At 40.3% G+C, this 12,307-nt stretch overlaps 1 protein-coding gene across 6 annotated transcripts in view; it reads left to right on the top strand.

Moving 5' to 3' along the window:
• VRK1 (VRK serine/threonine kinase 1) overlaps positions 1-12,307 on the top strand; it is a 74,315-nt gene that overhangs the window by 44,999 nt on the left and 17,009 nt on the right. For 4 of the 6 annotated variants that reach the window (XM_082734199.1, XM_082734195.1, XM_082734196.1 and 1 more), the window contains exons 4-10: positions 935-1,004; positions 1,820-1,907; positions 4,148-4,256; positions 4,375-4,467; positions 6,925-7,057; positions 7,835-7,955; positions 8,253-8,311. In XM_082734199.1, coding sequence (XP_082590325.1) covers positions 935-1,004; positions 1,820-1,907; positions 4,148-4,256; positions 4,375-4,467; positions 6,925-7,057; positions 7,835-7,955; positions 8,253-8,311 — 673 coding nt within the window. The remainder of the gene's footprint in view (positions 1-934; positions 1,005-1,819; positions 1,908-4,147; positions 4,257-4,374; positions 4,468-6,924; positions 7,058-7,834; positions 7,956-8,252; positions 8,312-12,307) is intronic. The other 2 variants (XM_082734197.1, XM_082734198.1) reach the window with 1 other exon arrangement.

The raw sequence follows: 12,307 nt of genomic DNA, 5'->3' as shown, positions 1-12,307 counted from the left end.
TCACGATCTGAGCCGAAGGCAGAGGTTTTAACCCACTGAGCTACCCAGGTGCCCACAAACCACTTTTGATTCAGATACAATTTACTATTTAAGAAGTCCACAAAATTGTAATATCTTTTTTATCTTTCCATGTCTATTTAACAAGGCGCAAAACTCCCAACAGGCTGATATTTCTTGTTTGTCCATGCCTTTTTGTGCTATATATATAATTCTTCACAAATCATTTTAACTGTTAGTAGCCTTTAAAATGTAAAATGAATGTAGTCCGGTAAAGTTGGTGGGAAACAGTTATTACCGAGCCCTGGTTTCCTCTTGACTTTGAATTCTCACGTGGGAAGGTAATCGTGGGGCTCCTTAGTTTGAAGAAGGCAGGAATCAGCGTCAGCAAGGAAGGGATGCCACTAAGTGCACAGTGCTTGCTTGGGGCTCTGGAGTTCCAGAAGATTCCCTTTGTGACAAGGTTGGTGTCTGCCAGTCCTGATCAACTAGATACAACTGTACTGAGAAACAGGGAATAGAGTTGGATTTTGCCACCAATTGGCTAAGTCAGGTATTGGAATTTTATTGTATCTCAGAAACATCTGGTAGCCCCTTGGTTCACATGGTTGCCAATCATTGCTTTAGAGAAAACTTAACAAAGATGAAAATGAGTTTAAAGATTTTTCTTAAACTTCTGCAAAGACGGAGCTGTTTATCTGATTTTGAACATGTTATCACTTACAGAAATGGACTTTGAGAAAAATATAAGATTCACGGACTCTTCTGAGAATATCTAAAACGTTTTGAAAGAGTGTGTGCCATAAATATAGTTACAAACTTAAGTATCACAATTACATTGGAAAGAGACATTGACGTTAGTGTTCTTTGAAGTTTCATTGAAAATGACTCCATAATGTTAATGACTGCTAGCGCCAATAACCTCTTATGTTTTAAGGAGCCCAGTGACAACGGACCTCTCTTTACTGAACTGAAGTTCTACCAGCGAGCTGCCAAACCAGAGCAAAGTAAGGAACACAGCACACATATGTCTACCTTGTTCAAGTGACTGCTACTTGTTGTGTGAAGTCAAGACAAGAGCACTGGATCTGATATTATGATGCTTTGTTATATTTATTTTTCACTTTTTAAGTAAATTTCATTTTAATGAGATTTGTATGAAAGAATTTTGATCTCTTATTGGGTTTGATATGATAAGATTTCATCTATGTTGATATAGAATAAAGTTAGTTATAGGATATAGGATTTAGGAAATATCATAAAAAATTGAGAAATAATCCTAATTCATGCACGGGACTCCCAGTCTTTTTAAGAATTTTTTCTAAACTTTGGAGAACCTAATCTGGGTGGAGGGGAGATGCTGTAATCCATGACTTAGAACAGCCCGCAGGGAGGAGGGCAGGACCTCTTCAAGCTCCTGCCACCCCTTGAGCATCATTTCCCGGTTACTGACCTTTAGAAATGAGGTAAACAGCTTCTAGGTTAGGTAAAAAGTAAGTCTTTCTGGAGAAGTGAGTAACCATTTACATCATTAGAGCTTGTAACGACAACTGGCATGCTGTGGTTGGATTTTCTTTTTTTTAAATGTCTATTGGAGATTTTTCATTTTAAAGACAATGTTTAGAGCACGATAAAATTTTATATGTTAATAAAAATGCTTTGATTGAAAGGTACTTGTTATTTGTTATTATAATGTATTGTTCACTTTTTTATGAAAAAAAGATGAAATCTTATTACATGTACAAGTACATTCTGCTCTTAATGATTTAAAAAATCATGTAGAAGAAAAGTGAAATCACAAGCCTGTGTTTTTAACTTGTAGTTCAGAAGTGGATTCGTACCCATAAACTGAAGTACCTGGGTGTTCCTAAGTATTGGGGGTCTGGCCTACATGATAAAAACGGAAAGAGGTAAAAATTTGCATGCTTTATGTTTCTTCTCCCTCTTTTGAGCACTCACTGTCCACGGCTTACTAAGCACCTGCGTTTCTGCTGGGTCTCCCTCTGGGCTGTGGGGCACGCACTTGGCAGAGACGAACAGGACATGAGCCCTAGTCCGGAGGACTTGTGTGGAGCACTGGCACCTGCCTGGAGCCCAGCTGACGAGCAGGAACAGAGCAGATGCACCCTGCATTTTCTCCTCTTACAAATAAGCAAGCAAGCAGACAAGAACTCCCATGTCATTTATGTATGGGAAAGGGAGCCCTTCAGGCTTCAGTTTGGCCTTTTGTATTAGATACACGATCTGCCCACAGCAGCGTCCTCTTTGTGATGTTTCAGTGTAGCTGGTGAGAGAAAACAAAACACGTATGAGACAATTACAGCCACGAAGTGCTACTAAACTCGGTGACTCTGATTTGTTCATGTCTTAGGAGTTCTGAGATTGGAGAGAGAACATTGCTGGCACTGCTGAGTTGGAGAAAACCTCCCGTGCTTTGGTGCATGATTGACATTTTTAAAAATACTTGCATGAATGAATGGAACTTCCTGGAGTAAGGCTGGCAGCCGTCCGAGGAGTAGATTTAGTTCGGCCCTGGGGGTGTATTGGTTAGGGTGCTTTCAGCTGTAAGTAAAGGAAAACTTTGATTCTGCTCTCTGATGTGACTCTCAGGGGCCCAGGTTCCTTTATCTTGCCCTTTTGCCCTCCTCCTCTTGGCTTTGTGCTGTATTAATTCTCCACTGTGTGGCCTCAGGTGGCTGCCCCATTTCTGGGCATCACATGCAGACAGACACAGCAGCCCACGGCAGTAGGAGGTATTGCTTGTTGTGTGTTTTCCTTTCCTGGCAAAGGAACTTCCCTTCTTCTCATGTTTCTTGGTCTGGGTTTTATCGGTGCTCATTGTTAAACCTGCCACGGGCAGGGTTTGAGCGATCAGGTGACTGGCACGGTGAAGCACGTGGCCGTGTGGCAGAGGATGGACTGCTTGGATGCAGTTGCTGCTCCGTTGGAAGGGGTGGAGAGGAGAGGTAGTTGCTGGGTGGGCAGCTCGTGCTATTTTATGTTTGGAAGTTCTTATTCTGTATTTGTATCTCTTAGGAAATAGGATGAATTTACTGAATTTTGCTGGGACAAGTCTCTATAGTTTTTATGAAAATTTCTGGAGAAGTAGGATAGAACTGGGAATAATTACACATATAGCAGGGGTTCTACATCCGAAGTAATTAGAATAGTGCCGTGTACAGAAGGCTTCAGTCCATGCTCACTGTTGTTATGATTGTCATCACTCATCTTAGCCCGGCTGGAAGGGACATTATGAATGTGGTCTTAGTTTTTACTGATTTATGGAGTGATTTAACCAGACGAGTCAGAATCTGGAAAACCAGATAGCGATAAAAGTGATCCTCAGAGCATACAGTGAACTGTGTTACTGGAGTGAGGTGTTGCTCTTCGGATACTCATAGAAATGGCACTTATGACTGTCGAATGTTGGAATTTGAGTGCCAGAAAAGACCTCAGCATGCATGAGGCCCCACGCTGTCATTCAGTACCTATGGGAATTGGGGCTTACAGAAGTAATGTGACTCGGCCAAGGTGACATAGTGGGTTTGTGGCAAAAGCAGAAATTTGCCCGTTTACCCAGGATATTTGTTCTTCTTCCTTTGAGTATTTAACATACAGCCCCTTTATACCTTTTACATAATTTTATGGAATTGAGTTATTGTGACGGCATCTCTTTATAGTCTCAATTTTAGTAAAATGTTAGTACTGCTAAAATGTACCCTAAAAGTAAAGAAAAACAGTCACAGACAACGAGCTAAATACAGAAACATAAATTAACTTCGGTTTGGGGAAAATCTATGATACCAGTCTTCCACGGATTGTTTTATCTTTCCTGTGAATGAATCTGCCAGCGTCTTGTCTGTGGACTGATCACCTCCTGTTGACCAGTGTCTCAGGAAGCTCCCTGGCTGCCACCAGGAGGAGGCCCTCAAGGCAGCACCGGGAAACACTCCCAACTCTTGAGCTTTCTAGTTGGAAGAAGGGGTTTCAAACATTTGTCTTCTTTCCTTCTCTCTCCTTTCTTTCCCTTTCATTCTGCTCTCCCACTAAACATGGCCTTGGAAAAATTACTGTCAAGGGAGACTGGTCACCGCAAAGTAGGTTTTTTCGAGTTCTTTTTAGTTCGTTGACTTTTCTTGTTTGTCTTTAGTTACAGGTTTATGATAATGGATCGCTTTGGGAGTGACCTTCAGAAAATATATGAAGCAAATGCCAGAAGGTTTTCTCGGAAAACTGTCTTGCAGCTAAGCTTGAGAATTGTATGTGAGCTACATTCCTCTTGTTTTAATCCAGTAAAGGCGAGTTGTGTTGAAGCTCGGTCCTCTGCTGGCTGGTGTTAGGTACTGCATTAATTTATTCTATATGATGCTTTCATAGCTGGATATTCTGGAATATATTCACGAGCATGAGTATGTACACGGAGATATCAAGGCCTCAAATCTTCTTTTGAGCTACAAGAATCCTGACCAGGTAGTTTTATTAACTTTAATTTCTACTATTTAAAAGCTGTTGTTTGAAAACAAATATGGTTGCTTTGAACTTTTGAACTTGTGCAGAAGTTTTACTTTTTGGAGTAGATATGGTAATAATAATATTTCTTCTTGACACTTTTATCTAGTTAACATTCTACACTTTTGATGCAATTTGTTGGCACTTTATCAAGTTGGCTATTTTGCCCTAAATAATATTCAGAAGAAGTGCTTGTGATACAAAATGAATTTCAAATAGCTATTTGGGGGTGGAAGCTTAAAATTATATAGTGCACCGATGAATTATGTTTGCCTGTCTGCTTTGTCATTTTTTTATTTCCTTTGTTCAAGAAATCCATCAAATATAAGTGTTCTGTTACTTGGAAAATTTGGTGTTTAACATGTTGATTATTCAAATCAATTGGTTTACAGAAATATCTTAGCTGTCTAAATTTGTATACCCTTAGTGTTTAGAATTCAAATGTGCATTTTTTTTTAGTTTATTGCATTCACTTTGTAATTTTTACTTTTTAAGGAAAAGAGAAAAGCTAGTGTTATTATACCTTTATTCAGATCAGTTGAGTTGGAATAGAGGGGTTTATACAATTTTCATGAAGCTGTTTGCACAATGTTGGTTAAAGTAAGGTTTGGTTGGCACTCCTGGTCAGGCCACTGCATGGGATCGGTCCCATGTGTGTTCTTGCGTCTTATTGGTGCTGTATAAGAAAGGGTTGTCTACATATTTTAAGTGTGTTTATGTTGACATTCCATTTTATTTTTTTCCCTCAAACCAGTCTTTAACTTTGTCTCGCCCAGCTTTCCCTTTTTCCTTCGCCTTCCTTTTCATCCTGCCGTCTCAGGTATTGCCCCATCTCCTGTCTCTGTCATGCTGGCGGGCAGGATCTCCGCGTACAACAGAGGAAAGTTGCTTACCTCTAGCATGCTCACAGGGAAATCTTACAGGCGCTCACAGGACTCCCAGATATCTTGTGTTAGATGTTTTTAAAAAGGTTAAAAGCGAGCGAGCAAACAGGACACACTGAGAACCTGAACCAGGATTCCATTAATTGAAATGAACTGGAGGTATACAATGTAATAAATAAAAATATAGTTCAGTTTGTAGTTAGCTAAAATATGCTGCCTCTTGTTTATAGGAAAATATTTTTGCAGCTCTGTTATCTTTCGGGCATATGCTTTGGATGGGATTATTTTTCTGGTGTTAGATGTGTGTGCTAGATCCATCCCCATATTTTTACTTCAGTTTCCTCTTGTGATCACATGCATACATTTCTGAGACAGTTACCCAGAATTGGAGATGTGGTATGTGACTATGGAGTTGAAGAAAGCCAAATTTACTGGCTTTGTATGCTCATCAGACCCACACGTACATGCCCACAAATATGTGCTATTAAATATTAAAATTTAGTTTCAATTATGAAACTTGACTTTTTAAAAAAAAATTATTTATTTATTTATTTGACAGAGAGACAGAGAGAGAGAGAGAGATATCACAAGTAGGCAGAGCAGCAGGCAGAGAGAGAGAGGGAGAAGCAGGCTCACCACTTAGCAGAGATCCCAGGACCCAGGAATCATGACCCGAGCCAAAGGCAGAAGCTTAACCCACTGAGCCACCCAGGCACCCGAAACTTGACTTTAATATATAATATTTAAATGGAGATAAGAGCCTTAGCTGAAGGTTATTCAGATCATTATGTTGTCTGAGATATTTTTGTGAAATGAATTGATAAACTGATTACTTCATAAGTGGAGGAGCAGAAGAATAGAAAATAATTAATGTATCATGTGTCATCTAAGTCAGTAGTCTTATACTTAGTGTGGGGCTGTTGTTTTGCAACAAGTATTGGTTTCCTCTGTGCTCAATTGTGTTTTGGACTCTGAAGAAAAAAGTATAAGATTTTTAGTCTTTGCTCAAGTTAAGGAAACGGGATTAATTATAAGCATAATATATTTACCTTAAAGAAGTATACAGAGTCAGGTGATATTATCTGGACTATAGTGATATGGGCATTCAGCATTTTTCTTGAAATAAAAGGTTTTTCAGAATTGGGGCACGTGGGTGGCAAAGTCAGTTAATTGATCTTGGTTTTGGCTCAGGTCATGATCTCAGGGTCCTGAGATCAAGCCCTGCGTTGGGCTCTGCACTCAGCATGGGGTCTGCTTAAGACTCTCTCTCCCTGCGCCCCTCCCTGCCTAGGCACTCATGCACCCACTCTTTCTCACCCTAAAAATAAATAAATAAATCTTAAAAAAAAGAAAGTCTTTCAGGATTAAGTACTTGCTATTTTTAGCATATTGGATTTCACTTGTTCGGGGTACAATGTTGTGGTCCTGCAGAGGAATCCACCCTTGAACGAGAGTATTTTGTCTCTGGGCCATAAAGGAGTGTATGTGCAATCATTTTGACTTTGATTTTTTTTTGGTGCTTGGACATTTGTAGGTGTACTTGGTAGATTACGGCCTTGCTTACCGGTATTGCCCAGAAGGAATTCATAAAGAATACAAAGAAGACCCCAAAAGATGTCACGATGGCACTATTGAATTCACCAGCATCGACGCACACAAGGGTGTCGGTATGTCAACAGTGCCTGACCAAGAAATATGCTAACATTTCCGTTGAAGTCCTACATAGTTCTTAATTTTGTACAAACAAACAAGCAGATAAATCAGAATTGCAGAGGCAGGATAGGGTGGGGAAAGGGTGGGGGCAGGAGACTGGACTCCTGGAGTTGTGTAATAGGGCCAACAGGGCCTTTCCCTGGTGGTCTTCTATCCTCGCCTTTAGCAGGAAAGGTGGTTCGGTCAGCTCACTGAGGATTTCTTTTTGGTTCTGTTTAGCTTAGTCAAATGGAGGGTGTTTTTTTTCCCCCTTAAAAGTCTGTCAGTTTCTTATGCAGCCACAGTTTTGTAGCAGACAGACTGACTTTGTCACCTCTGAAGTCAGCCTGTTCCTTTAGCAGGTGTTTTGCCTTTCTGTGCCCAGCACTGTGGAGGAGCCGAGACCCCCAGCTCTCTGGGCTTCTCTGTAGCTTATAGCATTTTAGTGTCTTTGAGCTTTCCAAGGACAGTATTAAATGTGTCTCTGTATAATAATTTATTTCCTAGACCAATAGTCTTAGTTTGCAACTCTAGAGTTTGCTAGTTGGATTTTAAAGTAAGTTGTTAGTTGGATGTAAATTCATATTTTCATATTGCCCAATATTTATTCAATACTTTTATTAAATACAGTGATAAGTTTTGATGAAAAACAAGACTGTAAGATTGACTGTTTTACCTTATTGGTTTATATATATTTGAGACTATACCTCAAAGTGATTTTGGTGTTTAACCCGTTTCTTTTATATTCATAGCCCCGTCAAGACGTGGTGATTTGGAAATCCTTGGTTATTGCATGATCCAGTGGCTTAGTGGCCATCTTCCTTGGGAGGATAATTTGAAAGATCCTAACTATGTTAGAGATTCCAAAATTAGGTAAAGGAAAACTTTAATAGATTATTTTGGGCAAAATCTTGATAAGGTACATGTATTTAAGGCAGAATTTCTTGATGGATACTATAGTTTTAACTGCTCCTAATGTAGAAATAAGAAAGTACTTGCTACATAGGAAGAGTCTTTGGTCTTCTGTTCAGTTTGTTTTAGAAGAAAGTCTGTAAGCAGATTTAGGAGGTAACACAGCACTGTTTACTATGCTATTTACTGTTATTAAATATTAATAAATTTCCATGGAGTAAACTTTGAAACAGTGACTCATTCTTTAACTTTTAACAGATATAGAGAAAATATTGCAGATTTGATGGACAGATGTTTTCCCGAGAGAAACAAGCCAGGTAGGACTTCTTAAATGCTCATACGGGTTTCATTTTCTGTGAAAAAAAGACTAAAAGTCATGATATCTACAGCATTTCCTATAATGTGAAAGCTTAGGTATTTGCAAGTGTGATCATTGTAGTGGAGCTATTCTCATCACCACAGCAGTTCCCTTTCCAGAGGTGGGCTAAAGGGGTTCTTGGACTTCCTTAAATTATTATTCAGCTTTCAGGAGAGAAACCAGATTTCTTTCATTCATTCAATGATTTTTTTTGTTGAGGCTTGATTGTGTGCCAGGGAGCATTCTAAGGCACTAGAGATAGACCAGTGAGCAAAATAAAGCAAAATTCCTGTCTTTATGAAGCTTGTGCTCTAGTTGGGAGCGAGGGACAGTAAACACGTGAGTGAATTGTAAAGCATATTATGTGGTTAGTACTATGGAAAAAAAAGAAAGCAGGGGTTAGAGTTAGTGGGTGTGGGGATGAAGTGAGGAATAGAGTGGGAGGGAGTTGGAGTTTTAAATACAGTGGCCAGGATGGCCTTACTGAGGAGGTGACTTTTGAGCAGTCGGAGATCGGGAGTGAGCTGTGTGGAAGTCTGGGGAACAGTGTTGGAGACAGAAGGCATATAGGTTCCTGGTGTGCTTGCGGGGTGCCTTCTTTTAGGGCATCCATCAGAAGAGCTTTGGTTTTTACTTTGAGCAGGAGTGTAAGGTTTGGAATAGAAGAGTGGTGTCGATGTCTGCCTTTAAGCAAAATCTCAATTTCCTGTCCCGAGCATAGACTGCCAAGGGAGGAAGGCAGGTATGAATAAGAGCAGGCTCAGAGGGCCCCCCAGTATTCCAGGCAAGGGGAGTAGCACTGGGGGTCTCGAGAAGTGGTCACTTGGCAGATTTTCAATGTGTTTTTAAGCCTTTGCTCATTTGTCTCCTTTTCAGGGAAGTCCACCCTGACCTCGTGCTGTTTAAGATTACAGTCCTGCCACCCACACAAGAAATGGAACCGTATAGGCTTCCCAGAGTCCCCCCTTGTGCCTTCTCCCAATCACAGGCCTTTCCCGCTGGCTTAATAAATCACTAGCCTAACTCCCAACCCCAAAGATTTGTTTTTGAGCTATGTAAAAATGGAATCATAGAGTGAACAACATAGAAAAGAATCCCTGTCCTCGTGACATTAACTTCTAGCTCCGTTAGAGTCCTGTTTCTTTTACTCAGTATTGTATTTGTGAAATTCATTCCCATTGTTGCATGGCTTTTTAAAAAAAATACTTCTATTTATTTTTTTTAACTTTACTGATGAATATAATTGTATACATTTAAAGTGTACAGTGTGATTTGACTTACATTTATATCGTAGAATGATTCACAAGATCAAGATAATTAACACTTCTGTTATCTTACAGTTAGCTTTGTGTTTGTGTGTGAGTGTGAGTGAGTGTGTGTGTGTGTGTGTGTGTGTGTGGTGAGAACGCTCAAGATCTGTTCTCAGCCGCTGTCCAGTCTGCAGTACCGAATTATGAACTGTAGTCCCCATGCTGTGCACTGGGTCCTCCTGGGACCATGTTGTTGCACGTTTAACAGGGATGAGTTCGTTCTCATTTCTAATAGTATTCTGTTGTATTTATATCTTATTACCTATTCTGTTGTTGGCTGTTTCCAGTTTTTGGCAATCATAGACCACCAGTTACACATATAAGTGTATAGTTCCCCCCATAACTGATTATCACGCCTTACATGAAGAGGGGCCAGATTTCTTCCCCATCCCCATATTTATAAACAGTTGTTTATAAACAGTTCCATTATTTATAAACAGTTGACCCAGTAGCTTTTCTTGAAAGAAACAAAAACAAAAACCCGCTCTTTCCATATGGTGCTACCTTTGTCTTAAATCAGCTGTGGATCTGTGGATTGGTTTCTGGACTCCTTTCTTACTGTTATTATTTTTGTCCCTTCTTGGGCTGCAGTGTCAGAATGACTCTAGCTTTACCGTGAGTCTTGACCTCTGGTCGTGTAAGTCCTCCAGGACTGTTGTTCTTTTAACTTGACTTTGCTGTTTTGCAAATCTTAACCCTTTGAGTATCTGTATACATTTTCCACGCACATGCCGTCCCTTTCCGGGTTGCTGGAATTTTGAGTGGGGTTGCACTGACTAGATTGGCTGACGTCCTTATGCTGTTGAGTCTTCTGATTCACTAATGGGGCATATTCTCCACTTCATTTCTTTCACTGCGTTTCGTAATTTTGTCCGCAAAAAAATCTTGCCCGTTTTCATTGTATTAGTTGCCAGGTATTTGATGGTTTTTCATGCCATTGTAAATGATCTGTTATTTTATTTTAAGATTTTATTTTATTAGAGAGTGCATGTGCATGAGTGAAAGGTGGGGCAGAGGGGGAGGGGAGCAGACTCCCTGCTGAGTGTGGAGCCTGCTGTGGGGCTGGATGGATCTCATGACCCCATGCTGATGATCATGACCCCATGACCTCATGATCATGACCCCAGCTGAACCAGGAGTTGGGGCTTTTTTTTTTTTTTTAAGATTTTATTTATTTATTTGACAGAGAGAGATCACAAGTAGGCAGAGAGGCAGGCAGAGAGAGAGAGGAGGAAGTAGGCTCCCTGCTGAGCAGAGAGCCCGATGCGGGGCTTGATCCCAGGACCCTGAGATCATGACCTGAGCCGAAGGCAGCGGCTTAACCCATTGAGCCACCCAGGCACCCAAGAGTCGGGGCTTTAACTGATTGAGCTACTCAGGTGCCCCAGAATTTTTTTTTTTAATTTTATTTTCCAATTGCTTGTTGCTAGTACCTAGAAAACAATATTTTAATGTTTACTTTGTATCCTGTGACCCTGGTAAATTTACCTATTATTCCCACTAGATTTTTATGGATTCCTTAGGATTTTCTGCATACATTGCTGTGTTTTGAATACACCATTCCACTCCTTATGCCCTCTCTTGCTTTCTTTTCTTGTCTTACTGTACTGACTATTACACTGAACGGAAGTGGTGAACGTGGATATGCTTCCCTCTCAGAAGGAGACTTTTCCATATGAGACCACATAAGGTGATGTTTGCTTTAGGTTTTCCATAGATTCCCCCTTATCAGGTTAAGAAAGCTAAAGGGAGGGATTCTCATTTCTTTTTTCCCTCATCTTTCTCAAGTACCTAGAATTGTGCCTGCTGCTGAGTAAGTGCTAGTCAGTGAATGAATGGAGGTGTGTGTGTGTGTGTGTGTGTGTGTGTGTGTGTATGTGTGTGTATGTAGCACTGACACGATCTCTTGGTTTATTGCATGTGGGGTGTGGGGGGAGATTTCCGGTTTGAGGAGCCGGAAGAATGGAATTCTCAGTAACTGGGGTAGGGGAAACCACAGGGGAGCAGGTTTAGGGGGAGGTCAGGAGTTTGGATTTGCATCTGTTGGGATTCCAGAGGACAGTTAGAGATCCAGGAGTCCGTGTCTGAGGCCATGGGTGCACAAGTTCCTAGAGGCTGGTGGAAGGGGGAGGCTGGGGAGTGTAGGAGTTGTTAGCCCAAGCATGGATTCCTGGTGTCCAGGAGAATCGATCATGACTAGTAAGATTTCTTTTTAGGGGAGTGGTCCTGCCTCCATGTACAGTGGGCCTTTCATCATTCAGAAGCTGATTTTTCTCTTTTATGGGAAAACTAGGTCTTGCTTCTTTCTTCCTTTTTCAACCTGGTTTTGGTATGTTTTATTTCCCATTTATACAAAGAATACAGCTGTTTTCTATAGAATTAATGGCTTTCATGGCAAAAAAAAAAAAAAAAAATGGACTGTGATATTCCTTGTACTTTAGTATCTTTTACTTTATAATCTATTTGAGGTCCTTTCCTGTTTTGTTTTTGTACCCTTAAAAGTACAGCAGTTATTTCGTGCCTGTTTAAATTCTAGTATGTCTCTTATCTTTTGTCCCTTTTACATAATATCTCTTATATCTTATCTTTTGTCCCTTTTACATTATATCTCAAAATAAGTTTCTTATTTCACTTACCTGACAATT

Source organism: Mustela nivalis (genome assembly GCF_964662115.1).
Source record: "Mustela nivalis genome assembly, chromosome: 6".
Classification (NCBI taxonomy): domain Eukaryota; kingdom Metazoa; phylum Chordata; class Mammalia; order Carnivora; family Mustelidae; genus Mustela; species Mustela nivalis.
Note: the sequence above shows the minus strand (reverse complement) of the source record. Positions and strands in the feature narration are given on the sequence as shown.